The sequence below is a fragment of the Anomalospiza imberbis genome, chromosome 3 (genome assembly GCF_031753505.1).
Source record: "Anomalospiza imberbis isolate Cuckoo-Finch-1a 21T00152 chromosome 3, ASM3175350v1, whole genome shotgun sequence".
Taxonomy (NCBI): Eukaryota; Metazoa; Chordata; class Aves; order Passeriformes; family Viduidae; genus Anomalospiza; species Anomalospiza imberbis.
In genome coordinates, this window is record NC_089683.1 from 71,739,176 (window position 1) to 71,757,341 (window position 18,166).

The 18,166-nt window shown below is 38.3% G+C and overlaps 1 protein-coding gene across 7 annotated transcripts in view; it reads right to left on the reverse strand.

Moving 5' to 3' along the window:
- DISC1 (DISC1 scaffold protein) overlaps positions 1-18,166 on the reverse strand; it is a 189,059-nt gene that overhangs the window by 38,586 nt on the left and 132,307 nt on the right. For 6 of the 7 annotated variants that reach the window (XR_010997384.1, XR_010997383.1, XM_068185075.1 and 3 more), the window contains one exon: positions 4,784-4,844. Coding sequence is in view for 4 of the 7 variants with exons in the window: in XM_068185075.1 (XP_068041176.1) it covers positions 4,784-4,844 (61 nt within the window). In the remaining 3 variants the exon portion in view is untranslated. Of the gene's footprint in view, positions 1-4,783; positions 4,845-12,465; positions 12,540-18,166 lie in introns of all 7 variants that reach the window. The other variant, XR_010997385.1, reaches the window with a different exon arrangement.

Consider the following 18,166-nt stretch of genomic DNA (forward strand, 5'->3'; position numbering starts at 1 on the left):
TGCTCTGAGACCACCTTTAAGACCATCAGCAGTATGAAACAATGTCCTTTTAGTGTGCTGTGCTATTCAGAACATTCATACCCAGCTGTGCTCTCAAAACTATTTCTGAAACTTAGTATTTTATAAAGGAGACCTGAGGCATGTGGTATGTAAGCTAACAGTGAATAATAAGGAAAGACAGTAACTTCTAAGACTACCATTAAGACTGTTCGTTTTCATGTAGACTGGAAGGTGATCTGGTGGCATTTAATCCTGACTTGTCCTCTTACGGCATGGGACCCTCAGAACATCCTATGTCTTGCCTGAAGGGGCAGGATCTCAGTGAAGATGACATCCTCAAATGCTTTAAAAGCACTGCCTGCATAAGAAACCCTTGTTTCTGGTACAGAATATGTGCATGCCCTAGCAGTCTGAGCAACCAGGCTGCAGCCACATTTGTTCTGAACTAGGCAAATGACATTCAATTGAAACTCCTAGAAAAAACCCACACATGAGATCAGGTAAAACCAGCCTTGGGCTTGATTTCTGCTGCTTCAATAAATGCAAGTTGCCTTTATCATGCCAACTACCTTAACACCTCAGTGAATGAGGAGCCATGCAGATGAGCACAACTTACATCAGAGTAAGACTCCACATTTTCCCTACTGTGCATCCATAAGCAAAAGTAAAGGCACCATTGATATGAAAACAAACATTGTTTTGTTGAACAGAAAATGAACCCAAGACAAACAGTAAGAGTCAATTAAAGAAGAAAGGTTTTTCGCACATTTGCAAAGTTACCAGGCGCTGTATCGTTACACAATGGCAAAGTACAGTCACTGCAGTATTGCATCTTGTTATATTTATGCATTTCCCCTTTCTTGCAGGATAGCACAGAAAATAGCTCAATAAAACATCTTTGTGTAATTGTCATCAGCTATTCTTGAACAATATTATTGCCCCAAAATAATTTCATGATTCCTATCTGGGAATTAGGAAAAGCCCCTTAAAAGACCTGTTTTTGTGATGAATGGAAGTCACAGCATAATCTTTTGAGGTCTGGAGAACAGTAAAATCACATTAAATTCCCTCAGCTCAAGAAATGCCATCTTTACATCAGCTGGTACAAAAAAATTGTTTCCAGCCTGAGGCAGCTATGATAAGGGATTTAGAAGTCATCACCATGTGGGCCAAGAGAGATAAAGGAATGCATCACCACATATAAAGTGTCTGCTTCTGAGAATTTTGGAGCTAATGTTCTCACAGCTGTGTATGACTTAGACCAGCTGGGAAGAAGAAAGGAACTAAATGAGTCACTAGAAGGACCTAGTATTTTGTCTAACCTTCATTTTAACACTCCAGCAGCAGAACTGCTGGTAAACAAAATAAGATCAGATCATTATCCAGCAAGGGATGATGGGGCTGTGAAGTCTCCTGGAAGCACAGTAGAAAACACACAGTCCTGGGGGCAGGCAGGCAAAGATGACATTTCAGTCCTATCTGTGCACTGCTAAGATACTACCAGCTGCTGGAACAGCCCTCAGCACAACTGAGGGGGGTCATAGGTTACACAAAATTACCACAGACCATCTGGCACTCCCAAGCATGCCTGTGCTGCTCCATAGACAAGAGGCAAACCTTTTGGAAAGCCTTACTCAGCAGCCTTAGCACAGCAGTTTCCCTATAGCAGACATCAGAGTTTCTGTAACATGACACACAGGCACTAACAGCTCAAGATGAAATCTTTAATGGCTTTACAGCACTCTGACTAGGATCGGTTTGTGACCCTCACCCATTTACATGACTAAAGCTTATGACAGAACTTGGTGGTTTTTGGAAGAGTTGGATGGTTGAAGTCCGCTTTATTCATGGTAATGATATAAAGTGCTAGCAAAGCCTTCACTTGGTGTAGAAATAAGTGAAATGAACAAAACCCCCACTTTCTGTTGCAGAACAAGGGTCCCATGAGAAGATGCTCATCTGAATTTCAATGAGCTAGAGCAATTACTGTAAATTTCTCCCGTAAAATCTCTCCTAAATGACTCAAGTGATGAGCTGAAGTTACCCACACAAAACTTCTCATACTTTAGATATTCACACAGACAGAGGTCTCTGCTGAACTCACTTTTATTATCCTAACTCTCCCCACTTTTGCACATCTCCTGTTTCCTAACAGAAGGTAAGCAATAGTATTTACGCTCTCAAGAGAGCAGCCAACGATTTAATGTATAAACTTGAAGAATGGCTTGATGTATGCTGCTGACTAGGAAAGACAGCCAGCAGCATTATTAAACATGCCATTTGTTCATTCTTTTATTGGAGGATACTGTCTTCAACAACTGTCAGTCCACTGTCAGAATATAACCTATATTGTAAATCAGGAAAAAACAATGTCAATTAATCTGTATACTTAGTGGGTGCTTCGCCTTCCTTGGGGTGAAACTATCAGCTACTGAACATATTTCCATTTTTTGTCAATGCATGTTTTCCCATTTTTTCTTTAGATACAAGGCCATCAAAAGAGTAGCATTCCTAATGAAACATATTCTATTAAGCTACGTGACAATGGATGCATCTTTTAGGTCGCAGTGAAAAGTATTGCAACCAACCAAGAAACAAAAAAACCCAAAACCCCCACTCCCCAACAGGTATTCCAGCAAATAAGCTAGGCTCCCCTCCCCTCTCTCCATTAAAAAAAGCCAAAAAAAGGACAAGAGGAATATATTCCAAACTTTTCTTAAGAAAATAAAAGTGAAAAGGGAGGGGGAGAGGGAAATTAACTGACAAAATTGATTTTTTGAAACTTGAATCTTCATTAAAGCTCTTTTGTTAAGAGATTTCTTCATTAACTTCCTTTTCCTTCTGTTACAAAGAGGTCAAAAATGACATTTTTAAGAGTTCTGCTCTACTTCGAAGATGTATCTTAAATTGAAGGGTTCTGAATCTAGGCTGTTTCTATTTGAAACATTACCTGGCAAAATTACAGGTTTCATCTGGAGATAAGCTTTAGAGGCTTATTTGAATTCATGCTACCCAGACTTGATCCTCTTTTGGTTTCAAGAGCCTCCCCAAAAGTGCATCCACAAGCCAGATGCAAATTCTATCTCTAAAATGTAATCTTAAAACTTAGTCCTTAAACTTTCCTTAGAGAGACTTTCTTTAGCTTATGATATATACAAATGAGTAATCTGAGCATCTATATGAAGACCAAAAAAGAGAAACTCAAGAGAGTTACTGCTCTAAGCAGGGGCAGGGTTTGGGGAAGCCTCTTGGGCTCTTGCTTGCTTTTCTATTTTATTGCTCAAGCTGTAAAGCAAGTGCAGCTCACTACTTAAAGAAACTACAAAGAATCTATAAAAAACAAATATCTATAACCACCTTATTAGCATAAAATTAAAATATTTTTCAAAACAGAGTATCTTGGGAAGTTCCTTCTGATAAAAACATTAAAGATTTTCTCTTTCCATCATATTCAAACAAATTCTTAGCTCTTAATTACTTGAGCTATTTTTAGACTAATACCATTTACACATCTTGGAAAACAAGTTCAGAACTGAACCTTCACCATCTGGGACCTGCAAATTCTATGTGATAAACCTCTGGAAGGAGAAACAAACATACAGCTTCTCTAAGTGTTTAACACTTAAAGAGAAATTTACATCCTTTTGTGAGCCTGATATGTCAATTAAATTCATACACTCTAGAAGCATCAAACATATTGCTATACTTTATTTTTTAATAAACAGTACAGTTTTCAAAAAGACTATACACAAAGTACTTAAGACTCATCTTAAACTTATGGACTGAAGTACACGGAATAAAAATGTTGTTAAGAGAGGGTTAAGCAGCACACAGAAACAAAGCTTGATCTTCAGGTCTCTTTCCATCATTTTTCATTCAGATCTGAATATCTTTTAAATTTATGAGTTGAGTAAAATAAATATTTCTATATTCAAAAGTATGAGTGAGCAAAACTAAATATATAGAAACCTCTCTACCAATACAACAAAAAATAGCAAGGGGAAGAATTTATTAATTGTATCTGCTCAGTAATGGAAATGGAAGTGGTGCTTATTTGGTGGATTACATTTTATTAAGACACAAACTCCAATCACAAACCATGAAAGCCCTTTTCAATACACATCTACTCATTCAGGGCAAAGTTCACTCACTAGAAGATTCTATTACAACAGCACTGTAATATTTGCTAACCATATTTCAAGGAGAATCCTAAAGTCAGAGGGGTCACCTCTTCACACAGCAAGAGAAGGAAATAGAAATGTCAGCATTTGTTTTTTTTTAAAAAAAGGGCATAAAAATCTGTCAATTCTGCATTAGGATTCAGTTCTTAAAATATCTCTATTGTTGTCTTGGTTTGTATTTGCTCTCTGCAGTACCCCAAACAGGCATTTTTCATAACTGTTATATGGACTGTCATTACTTGCTAAAGATATCCAGAACTCTGCTAAGGGATTCTTTGGCCCTGCTCAGTGTTGGCCTTTGCATAGGAGCAGAAGGGTGATTTTTCACCCAGCTGTCACATCCCCAATACTTCAGGCTGGACCACTGCTGCTCCAGAGCAGCCCTTTGCACTGGAGAACGCAGTGATTCTTTCTTTTACCTGTACCCATTGCCAGGCTGCTGAATGCAGCCATGAACAGAGCTCTTAACACATATGGTATTTCCTACTTTGAACTATTTTTGGTATTATTCTAATGCAAGCTCCTTAACACTTTTATGCATATCAATGCTGCATGTACAAGCATTTTTAAGATTTCAAAGGTTTTCATGATACCATCCTTACCTATGTAGTTTATCCTCCAGAATCTCCATGTACTTCTCAGCATTTTCTTTTATGCTGGTCACTGCAAAATAAAAGCCAAAGTTAGGTAATGATATAACTGTACAGTTCTATGGAGGTTTTCTTTTTTTAAACCAACTCATCTCTTACCTGCATGTTTTACACATGTCAGTTAGGAATAAGAATTTCATTAATCTTTTTCACATTCAAATTGCAGTGTGGGTGTCTTCTCCCTTTTTTCTTGAAAGTCTATTGTATCTATATTATAATAATAGATCAATAACAAATGCATTAACCTCTTGGCTGGGCCAGAAAAATGTTGAGACTAAGAAACACACAGTATGTAGAAGCTTCCTCTTGACAATATAAAAAACAAGGACAACAGCTAAAAAAAATAATCCCCACAAAAAAAGAAATATTACCCATGTCATACCCATTACTCCTCTTTATCTTCAGGAGAAGTAAGCCAGCCTAATAAATGCATCAGTCCAGGCACAACAGTCTTTTAAATTGTTATCAATCTTGTATCAAACTTCTCTGATAAAACCACAACACTATATAATGAAAAGAAATACCACTCAAGATTGTTATGAAATTTAGGTTGGGGTTTTATGTGGTTTGGTGTCTGGAGGGATAGTTGTGTGTATGTTTGTTTGTTTTTAAAGTTCAGACCTAGACATCGTCTGAGTCTCTACAACTTCTTCACCCAGAAGACACTCCAAAAGACTACTTACCATAACACACAGCTACAAAGCTGTTCTTTTGAATGACCAATGGCACTCCATCAATGGTAGAAAGTAAACCTCTTCCAGGAAAATGGAGGCTTTTAGATAATAACCATTTCCACAATATGACAACTATTCTTCCCTACCCCCTAACAGCTGCTTGCAAAGTCCAAATCTAGTAGGACCGTAAATCACTTGGTCTCTTTTAAAGTCTTAATTCACTGTACATCAAATATATATTTTATATATATATATTTTTTAATATATTTTTTATGGGAAAAACATGCCACGTGGATGAGGTACCCTGTGAGTTTACCCACTCATCTCCCCCACCTTCCTTACAACATGATGGCTCCAAGCACAGCTTACACACAAGTGCTTTCCCCTTTCTGTGTTTGTTGGGTTTTTTCCCCTCACAAAGTCGAATGTTGCCCACTAAAGCCTGACCTGAAAACTTGGCATTAGCCAAATCAGCTGTGCTGAAGTGTACACATGGAGGAGTTCACTGAGGTAATACCATTAGCAGCAAGCATCAGGGTCAGTGTAACATCAACTGTCTGCAGAAGGTGGTGTTCACCAGGTCACACAGCAGTCACACATCACTGAAGCTGTCTGCAATGCAATGGCAAGTATAGAACGCTTTTTGCAAGGTTGGTTTACTTTTTCGATGTTTGTTTTCTTCTGCTTTGCTTGATATACAAGTTTATTAGATTAGCAAACAAACCAACCAAACAAACAACCAAAAAACTGAAACAATCAAAAAACCCAAACCCACCACAGCCCCAATAGTCTGGAAGCAGGATTCTGCAATATTGTATTGTACATAGACAACTGTATTAATTTATACATTCACAGGCCCAATTACTCATTAGAAGAGTGCTGATGGATGATATGCAAAAGGGTTTATAAGGATTTCTGCAATGGCACTGGAGACTAAATAACTTTCTTTAGCTTGTAGCAGTCCTGTAACAACTACAGGGCTTAGTAAAAGCTCAGTTTCCTTACCATGCTTTTATTCCTACACTTCCTGTAGAACTGTGGAGAGCCTGCAAGTCGGCAAGTCTTTCTTTAATGACACACTACAGCTTTATAAAAATGGCCACCCCTTCTTGCAAACTCCCTATCCATCAATCCCCAAATGTGCTGACCTGGGGCCCAGTGCACGCTTTGATAGCAAATAGCTTCAAGGTGTTCGGGTGCTGTATTTCCCCTTCTCTTGCCATTGTCACAGTGTCCTTCAACATGAGCTGTTACAACTCAGGGCCTTATTCTTTCGGATAATAAAGTCAGCAGGTATTATTAATTTTTGGAGAGGGATGAGAAGAGGTAGAGAATCTGTTTCACACTCACTTTGTTTCTAACCGATATAGTGACTTCTTACGTTACATGAAAGATAAACCTTGCTTTCAATTTCTCCTGCTGTGCTTGTCACTTTTTAATTGGGTTTGATCTGATAGAGTAATTCGCACTTTCACAGTTCAGTCCTGCCCCTACATGCAATTTCACAATGCCCTTGAAGCACACAGCTTAATATATCAGCATTATTCAATGACAAAAAGTAATGGGCAAGAATACACCACTAGTCAAAAGTAGGTCAGCAAAAAGCTAACACTCATTTGGAAATCACCTCACATCACTAAACCCTACTCTCTCCTGTCAAACGTTTTAACTACATTAAAAGAAATGCAAACTTTGCTGCTGAAAGAGAAAGCTCCCCAGACTAGCTTTGTCTCCTTGCCGCCTTCTCCATGTAATTGGAAAAGCTGTGACCTGTAGATTTTGCTGGAAGGAAAACATATCTTAAAAATCTGATTAAGGTTACTTCCCTTGCAACAAACTGCAGACAGCAATGCAACAAACACTTCAGCCTTTTAGGTCATCCATCGAAATAGCAGACAAGCAACAGATTAGCAGATTTTTTGTTCTAATTTAATGAATCCATTCAACATCACTTCAAAGCAAAAACATGCAAACTGGAAACTATATGTGCTTTCAATCTGGCCAAGAAAGTACTAGATGACAGAGAAAGAAAAGAAATAATAATTTATGAGATTCTTCTCTGCCTGCCAAATGGTTTATTTTTACATTTAAGTGAATGGGGTTGCCTTTTTCCATCAGTTCTCTGGGGATTTACATGCTTAGCTTATATTGGCCTTGAGGGGAGTTATTAAAATAAAGAAGTATAAACTCTCTATTAAAATAAAGAAGTATAAATACTCACAGAAGATCAGAACACCAGGTTATTTGCGAAGACTAAAAATAAACTTCTCTTGTGAAGTCTTAATTGAAGAAAAATGAGTCAGCATCTCTTTCCCTTATTTTATCTTAAATTTTTCTTCCTTCTAACAGCAGCAAAGTCCAGTCTTGGAATCAGTTCTGGACAGAACAGAGGAGCAGCAGTGAACTCCTGTGGTGGCCTTTTAATTGCTACAGAATGTAAATCTGCCATTTTAGAAGCTGCATAAATACCTTTCAATAATTAACCTACGTAGCATTCCTTTAAATTATCCTTACATGTAATTTCTCATCTGAAAGCAGTCCCAGTAGAGTAATGCTGTTTCTATTACTTACAGAGATTATTCAAGCCAGCACACGAAAGCGTATCATTACTTTTATTCTTCAGTCTTTTATTCTTTGGTCCTCAAAATTGAACTTAAAAAGACCTATGGACTATGAGATATGCTTTGGATTCTATGATCAGTATTTTCTAAAACTTTGTAATACCTGAGTATTTGACTGGACATACCTCAAACCCAGTGTTCATATGGATGGTCCAGATGTAAATGCTTGGCAACTCAGAAAAATAAATCTTTAGAATTGAATAAGGGTTTAAAAAATAGCAGTCAATATCACACTTGTTCTCACAGATCAGTAGTTCTTTACCAGACAAGTCATTCACCGAGTCCAAGAGATACAAAGTCTGAAGTAAAGTTTTTCCTTTCCATCCTAGAAGGTATTATTTCTTTTTTTTTTTTTCTTTTTCTTGTTCTTTTATTTATGGATAGACAGTGTGGATGAAAAATGACACATAGTTTTACACAAAATTAAAGGCTGGAAGAGATGCAATCGCTCCTACATCAACACCCAGCATAAAAAGAACTGCCAGACATTACCTGCCTGCATGACAAGCCTGATACCTACAAAATTAGCCTTTCTGATCCACAAGCATAATGTTCCTTATCAAGTATTATATTAGGTAGAGTAAAACTCCCACTGACTTCAATGACATTTTTGCCTGACTTAAGGATCTAGGAATAAAAATAAAAATAACTGCATAGACACACATTGATCTGGGGACAGAATTAGGTGTGAACAAGGCTGACATGTTGCTTCTCCTGTCACTATACTTTTTAAATGTAAAAATTGTTATTAATACTAAGAGAAAATGAAAGCAGAAAATTATTCTATGCAAATAATTATGATCTTTTCTGTCATGAAAGATGTACTACATTAATGTATGAAGTTGGGGTCTGAAAAACTGAAGAATGGCTTTGATATATTTAAAGGTTCACTTGAAAAGAGTGACACCTGAGATGACATCTTAGCTTCCCAACTACATGTCAAGATGATTTATCAAGCCCCAGTAACAAGATTTTGGATTACAGAATGGTAAGGAATTTTGCATCCTGCAGACAGACAGGGGAAAATCCCAAAGAACAAGCTCTGTGAAGAACAATGGCCACTCTCCTATGCATTGTTCTCAAGGAACTCAAGTAGAAAGAACAGAAAAGGTCAGAATTAAAGGCATAAAAATAAGTGCCTTATTAAAAAAGTGCAAATACTTTAAAAAGGCAAATGAAATTCTATGCTGGTTCCCTATCATCCAGTAATGAAGTAAATACTGAGAAACGTAGTTATTATCAGTCTTTTCCAGTAACTGTGGTTTGTTCCAAGAAATGCACTAATCCTCTGAATAACATTGCAACACAGCACAAAATAACTGAGGAAACTACTGCCACCAGAGATGAGGTGGCAAAAATTTGGGAGTCCAAATGGACTGACTATTCTGCAATTAGAAACATTACATAAAGGTGAACTGGAAACACAAACATCTGTACTGAACATCTAAGAAATGAAAGCCAGACATTTAAAGACACAACCCAATCTTACTTGATGGAATTAAAAATATTCTCTGCCTAATTGGAGATGATTCCATAACTCAATCACAAGGTTTTTCCCTCCTACTGTAAGCAGCTGGCCTGGAGAATAGGATACTGTCCTGCCACAGAAATTGCATAGCACTGGCAGGCAGCTCAGGAGCAGCAGTTCTGCTGGGACTGAAATCTGTGAATGCAGCAGGGCTGCACCATGCAGGGCTGCTAGACAGCCTCAGCCCCTCTGGATGGAAAAGAGTCTGCAACAACAACTGGGTGATTCAGTAATGTTGATCTTATCATAATCTCATCCCACAGGAGCAGAAGGGGCTTTCAGGGATCCACTGTCAAATGACACTCCACTGCTTTCAGAGCTCTCAGAGGGATGGAGTATGTAGTATATTGTCCATGTGAAGATTTCCATCACTATCACCTTTTTCTCCAGTGTTAGACAGCCAACTGCTCTGATCCTATAGGGCACCACTTCTGATATGTAGAAGCAAACAACTAAAGGTTCCACCTGGAGTATCACTATCTTAAAACACTTTGCTCAATCTCACATTTAAAATCTTATAGGATATTTCCACTTTATACCCTCTAACTCTGGAAAAATTTGGGAAGCAATAAAAATCTATAAAGAGTAATAGAGAAATATAAAAGTGGCAGAACACAGGACAGAATGGCATTTTGCCCCTAATACTGCACTGAAACAGGAAAAGACTGAAACAGTGTGAACAACTCGCCTTCCTCAGGAAGTTCCCCTTGGAGCTATGGGCACTGTTGGATACAGAGTGTCTACTGTTCCAATTTCTCCCTAACACACTGGTACATCCTGAAAGGGAGGAAGTGTAGTCTAACCTCCAGACATGCTGGGAATGGGTGGGCACTGCAAGCCCAGGAGAAACATCTTCCTCTCTTTAGGAGATCACATAAAGGCCAATTTTGGCCAAGTTTTTCCAGGTCATTTGGAAAAATGATAGTATTTTACACACAGCAGAAATAGGCAAAAAAAAATGCTCCTTCTGCTTGTGTCAAAGTTCTCAGCATATTTACAGACGGCTTAATTTGTAGACCTTGGTGCAACAATGATTTTGAGCATGCAATAAGACAAGTGGCACCTTGCCTTTGATACAAAAAATTACAACTAAACATAGAGAGCATACAGAAGATACTGATTTTAACAGAGAAGCCACATTCTGCTCTCAATTTAGATGTCAGGGCAGATATAAGTTATGGAAAATCTCAGAATGAACAGAAGTTTGACAAAGAAATAAAAAACAGAAAATAGATCTTACAAAGAGAAATGACAGGAGGTGCCAGCAGCTCTGCCTATAACAACTGACAATTCTGTCTTTGAGCAAGGCATCAAAGGTTTGCAGAGGTGACAAGGAGCAGGGGAAAACCACCCTGCATAAAAAGGTACATTTGAGAAACAGACATTCCCAGAATCTGCCTCCTGAACCTTTTTCGTTGCATGCAGTATTTTTCATCCAAAGAGACAGGTGACCCTTCAAATTCTGTGATGATTAAATTGCCTACATTCAAGAGAATTACCATACTTTCACATGGTTTCTGAGTTTCTTTCAAATTTCTGAAAAATCTGTCACACCTGACACAGGGATTTCTTCCATGCTACATGTGGGAGACAGCAGGCAGAAGGAGGCAAATTACTTTCAGTAAATAATTTACCTAAAAAAAAAAAAAACAGCTGAAATTTTATGCATTGTTTTATTACCCAGTATCAAAGCAAGCACACTGATTCTAAACTGAAGGGGCAGTAGGCCCAGCAGTCACCAGAGCTCATAATAACATGAAAAAAAATTGGCCTTTATACTTTAGGAGACTATATAGAGAGTAGGGAGAGTCACAAAGCATATAGCACCAGACCACCCACCTGTGCAGCCCCAGGTCTGGAAGCAGCCTCTTGGCCTTCCAACTTCTGCCCTGCATGTACCACCTCTGTAGTAACCACGGGCTAGGTGCAGATCCCCTATCACAGGTTTGGTTACTTTTCCACAAATGATTCAAAAGCTACAAATTACTGGAGTGCACTAAATGGAATTTTAAATTGGCTGCAGAAAACCAGGGAAAAAACCATTCCTACTGCATGTGTTTGGTACCGGATGACAACATCCTCACTTCAGGGAAATCTGTGCTCAAACGAAACTCTCTCTCTGCTTTACACTGCTGACATAAATAAGCCAGAAAGGTTTTCTTCATTGCAGACAGGTTTAACTTTATTTAAAATTAGATAGGACATGGATTCATGCACAATTTCTAGCTCCAGAGTGACTGTATAGTACCACTTCTGGAAGAATGCTGGAGATCTTCACCAATAATATCCTCAGGGGATGAAGGCTCCTGAAGTCTCCTATGGGAAAGTGAAGGTTGAGTTTTCCTCTCCCATTCCATCACATGGATAGGACCATCCTGTTTTCCTTGCTTCTCTACAGCCACCAGAATAATTGTTTACACTTTGTTACACAACTTATTAACATACTTTAGTCTTGAAAGTATCATCTCTTTTCCAAAACCCATGACAAAAGTTTCCTTTCACTTTCTATTCTTATTTCTCTTGCATTCTTTACTATGCAACTGGGGAGGAATGAAGGGGAAGGCAGAGGTATCAGAGAGCAATCTGCTTACATTTTCTCCTACCTGGTTCTCCTCTCTGCCCGTTTACCACCTATTACTTCAATCCTTTGCTGACCATCTGTTCAGCCTCCACACTCCAACAAAAAAATAATTTCCTTTTTTCCTTTCTCCTCACAAAGCAAAGCCTGAACATCAAGGAGAGCCATGTGTCCAGCTTGTCCTCTGTAGATTGTCAGCAGTCACAAGACATCATCTGGAAATCATTACTCACCCGAACAAGGCAACCAGACTCAACATGTGCAAAGGCACCAGAAAAGTTCAAACTTGAATTGCCACAAGATTTTCCTGGAAGTAAGATTTATTTTAACACTGTTAGATAAGATAAAAAGACCCAGAATGAGCCCTTTATACAGCTATCCAAGACAAACAACATAGAACAATTAAGGCTTTATGCATGGGCTCAGCTCCATGACAATTACTGACAACACCTAATGCCTATGTTATGAAAGGCAGGAACAGGTCAAACATTTTTGTCTGACAGACAAACTATAAAAAAAGTAAAATCACAATTCAATTTTACAGCTAATATGGATGAGCCATAGACCACGGGACATGTCACAGCCCTTCAACAACATCAAGGCTTCTAAAAGACACAGTAGCTGGTTTCAGGTGGCTGTTCTGCTGAACTTCCACATATGCAAGTCTTACACCTAATGCTTTAGTACCTAAACTGCAACTAAAAAAAAAGCATATTAAATCATTAACCCACTTTGGCTTCTTAATTTAAGGTCACAAAGGAAAGATGACCAAAGATTTTTCTCAATCACTCTAACCCCTCCAGAATTTTTTTTCTAAAAGGACTCTGCAAAATATCATGCTAGTCTTAATACTGCTGATTATTCTTTTTCTATCTCAACATGCTTGCTAGTCAGGCCATACAAATTGGCAAGAAATCAGGCACCTATAGAGAGACAGCCCTAAGTCAGAGGATATAATATATTTTTACTTCAACAAATAGAATTAATTATTGCAGAAATTGTGTTCAATTTCTTTATAGAACAAAACTTCTTTGTAGAACAAAACCACATCATTGCAACACAGAAAAAAAATTTACAAAAATGGAATTTGCCCCCAAATGCTGCTGTAGAATCTGGTTACTAAAAGAGAATCAAGGGAGAACAGCATACAAGCACAAGAGCTTTGAAAAGCAACACAAAAAGGGGAAAATTGTTTAAAAAGCCAACGTAATCACTAACAAAGGAAAATCACAAACACCTTCATAGTAGAACAAATTGCTAAGACATCAGTTCTTCAGATAATTTTAAAGAAAGCAAAGTGGAGCTTAAAGGTATATACTGAAGGTTAGAAGTAATATAAATTGAGAAAGAATATTCAGAATTCCAAGCTACTTTTTAACAACCTTGAAATGACATCAAATAAAGCAGGGACTTCCTGTACCAAGGCTTACAAACGTTACCTGCAAATAGGACTAGCTTATATTTTTGTACTGCGTTCCCTCCAAGGATCTAAAACAGGTTTTGAAACTTCAGAGAAGCAGCAATTTCTTTTTTAAAAAATAGCTGACAGTGAGACCATGATACACAGAAGCAGTGTCCCACATACACGGAAGTTTTCAGAAACTCTTTGTAAACTACTTGACCACTGTTGGCTGTACCAGTCATCCTTTCTGCAATGCAATTACAAGGCTTCTAAACAAGAAAAAATGTGAAGCTGCTCAGCAGAGAAGTTGAGCAGAGCCTGTTCTGCAGCTATTTCAGGGACAAGAGAGCTTTAATATATCACTTTCCTTAATCCCTAATAATCTTTGCCCTAGCTGCTTCCTCCTGACATTATGCAACCTGCACATAACGGCATACGAGTTTCATTAAACGCACAAGTAATATTTGGCTATGCCTGACATATCAATGTAAACATGATGCTTTTGACCATGAACATGCAGTGATGCCTTAAAAGCCTCTCTGCTCCTTACATACAAAGCTGGGGCAGAGATTTACACAATGTAAGCGGGAGAATTACTGCAGCTGAGCAAAACAGATGTACCTAGAAGAATGTACGTGCTCTAAGTGCTTCTACTAATCCTGAGCACCCAGAAGGGCACAGTCACAGACAGAAGGGTACACTGTTGAGTGGACAGATGTTTTTTGAACTGCTTTCAAGACAGGATCATTAATTTAATTGGTTGACTTCAAAATGTTGTTTACACTGTAAATTCTTTGCTAGTTTTCTTATTAACTTCCTAGTGCAAAACTCTACTGCAGTAGAGCTCTTGAAAACAACAGCTTTAATATCTCTAAGCTAAGGTGGTCACAACAAAGGCATAAGATTTCACATAGGGTGATAAAGAGAACTTTATAAATTAATTGTACACACCACTTTATGCTGCATAATAAAAAAGGGATTCCAATGATGTTCCCATGGAAGACAAACTCCAGGACATTTCAGATTACCATGTAATCTTCACTGATCCTACCCTCCTCTTTCTTATCTTTTTTCCCTTCAATACCCTCTTTGGTCACCAGAGCCAGGCATAAATCTACATCTTCTACTTATCTGGATAAACTATAAAATATTTCAGCTCCCTGTAGCCTTTTGTTTTTGTTTTTTAAGAGAGAATTCATATTTAGCTTAGAAAGATGATTTAAAAAATAGCCTTATTACTACTCAAAATCTCTTTCTAGATTGAAGCAGACAGTTTCAGCATCAACAGAAAACATTTTGTTTGAATTAAACCCTAAGACCTCTGTTTCTGTAATGTCCATAAAGGAAAGAAATTAAAGGTCTTGCCCTTCATATTGAGTCTCTGCATTGCTATATTGTAAGTAGGATGAGTGAACTCATTCTTCAAAGCAGCACAATGCTTTAATGCAGTGGCCTTTTAAAAAAATTCCCTGAAAATAGCAATTTCTGTTGAAATTGACACTCTTTCTTGACTTTTGACTACTACTTTCTTTCTCATACATTTTATTTGCCATATGACCCAAGCTGTCTCCCTCTCTGACTCCTAGGTCTATGCTGTTTGTGTCATTTTCTCCTCCACTCTCCTTTTTGGTTTCTACTCTGCCTTTCAAATTCCACTTTTTCAGATTTTGTCAGCTTTGCTCTTTCACTTAAGCTGTAAATCATTCAATACCACAGGGAATTTTACTTCTGGTTTTGCTCTCTGTACCAAACTTGCAGTGTTTAAGCCACTTCTAGAAAAAACTTTTAAGTACAAGCTAGTGAGGTTTCCTGAGACAGCAGTTTGTGGACACTTTACTGGTCATTCTGGTGATGTTGAAACAACTTCCCAATAGCTGATGTAAACTCTTCTATAATAGATTAATTGAACATTTTCTAATACCAAATGTTCTTTAGGTATGGTTTCACATGCTTAGATGATGTAATCTTCATGACCTAAATTATTTTTCAAGTGTCACCTTGAAAAGGAAAATTTTAATTTCCTACATTTTGGAGACATGAGGCAGAAATCCAACTCTGGCAAAAATCAAGGTCCATATCTTCAGAATATCCTAAAATCTGCAGCAAGAACAGCATTATTAGGCTATTCCAAAATGTCCAACGTTAGGATTAGAATTATGCCTCCTCTCTTAACCTCACTAAGGTGCAAGAGCAGCAGTAACTTCTTCTGGACACTCTCAGGACAAACTAATCAGCTCTACAGACAACACCTATCCATTTCTCACCACTCCTTCATGGAAAAGGTGGACAGGCAGATGGAACTGTCCACTGGCTGGACCACAACAAACCTGGGCTGTGACACCTAAGGAATGAAATTTTATATGAGTCTCACAGTCTGAAAATAGAGAAGATGACTCAGGTTTCCTGCTCAGATATCCAGTCCAATTATTGGACAGTTAACAGCTTAAGAGAGACAGTCTGTCCAGAAACCACTGGAGAAAAGAGTAGTGGAGGGAGTCAACAGGGAAAAAAAGTCATGATGAAGAGCAGGTTGAAAGGGGCTGCTGAAGACTTGAGCCCAAGGGAAACTCCATTGGTCTTCAGGAGATGAGCAGATTACAGCCAACTTTCTAGGGCACTCTGTTCAAGTGTGAGTAGAGCCAAGTGGTACTGTTCACCACACTAGAGAATATTTTTTCAATTGAGCTGCTGCCTCTTTGCCTGGCTGACTGACTAATGTGTCAGTTGAACAATTAGAGTGATTTTTCCGTCGTCTTCCCCCACAATTCAATTTAAAACGCTGGGACAAATTGCCCACCACCTATAGAAGTGGAATTGTACCAGCCTGCATGTTTAGGCAAAGTTGAGGAACATTCAACATTTTCCCAACTTTAAGGTCCCCCACAGATTTTGCTGCTAACACCAGGTCAGGTTGTAGAAATGAGAAATGCTCACGCAGCAAACGCTTCCACAGTGTTGGATTGCAAGAGGCTTTTTCAAAGCGCTGTTTGTGCATTTTAGCCGTGAAACTTCCAGGGATATCAGCAGGAGTCACACAGCTAAATCCCCAAGCAACACTTTTGGAAGATGACTTATATTTAAAGGAGGATTAGAAGAAAATACTTCTTAAGCCATTTTCCATGTAACATTATCAGTCTAAAATTTGGAGAAATACAGAATCATTTGGGAGAAATACATTATTCACTGGGTATCAATTTTTCCATCCAATTAGGCTGGGCAGCTACACTGAGTATTTAACACACACCCTTGCTTCTCCCTTCCTTTCCACAGAGTGTATATATTAAACACAAGTTAAGACTTCTGGGTTTTCAACTTTGTTGATTTTACATTCCTTCTGGGATTTAAAGTACTACTTTGTTTAATTATTTTTCCTCTACTCATCCACAGTATTGAATGACGGTAATAATGAACTCAGAATCATTGTACAAATCCCAGTAGGAACCATTCACAGTTTGCTAATAGGACATTATATTTGCATTACCAAGTTCAGTTCAAAGCAAGTTGTGTAAATTAGCTCTGAGGGTTACTACTATGAATCTAAAACCAGAACATCAGGTCAATTAGCACAGCTCCAAAGTACAGTATTTTGGGTGAAAACATAAGGGGTATAATTAAAATTCTAGGAAATCCTCTTTTTGGCTAAGTACTTCTGAAAAGATGTCTGCTTTCACTTCTGGGAGAAACCAGAATGCCTCAGCTCACAGCAGCGTAGCCTGATGCCAGAGACCCTGATGCCTGATAAGCACTATTGACCTGTTCTAAAGAGGGAGCAAAATTAACTCCCAGGAGGTGTGGAAAATCCCACAGAGATACTTCCTTTCCCATCCAAATTAAACGAACAGGTGAGTATGGGAAAGACATGGAGGATGTGTGAATTTAACACAGAATATATTGCTTACATAAAAACGCAACTAATGCACAAAGATGCTCAGTTTCCTCCACAAAAACAAATCCAGCATGTACCAACCCACAGACAGAGACTAAAAAATCACAGTTTAATAATGCTGAAAGGAGGCCCACAACAAATTAAGGCAAGGCATTCCCAGTAAGAAATCCCGTAGGACGATTTACTTTTAGGGCAGAGAAACATACATGTACACACACAGAGACTAATACGGAAGCAGTTAATGAACTTAATGAACTTCTGAGCCCACATAGCATCTTTGGACAAACTGCTGGAACAGAAGCACACAGACACAACAGGAAAAGAGGTATCCTAATGAAGCTCTACCTCAGAACTACAACTCCAATGAAGCCAGAAGGTGTCACCTAAAAAACAAATGGAAGGGCCAATGGATATTATCCTGGTCAAGTCTGTTAATTGGTTTAGATCCTACAGTCAGTTCAGGTCAGTCTTATCAAGCCATCAAGTCAGCACAGTATATACCTCTGCCTGGTTATACCTCTGCCTGGCCAAAGATGACCTTAAGATTCATTCCTTGGAACATTTTGTGGTTAGGCTTCTAAAATTTTACTGTAACTTCCTTGAAAGCCTGCTTACTCTGTAAATGCTAAAACACAATACATCATTA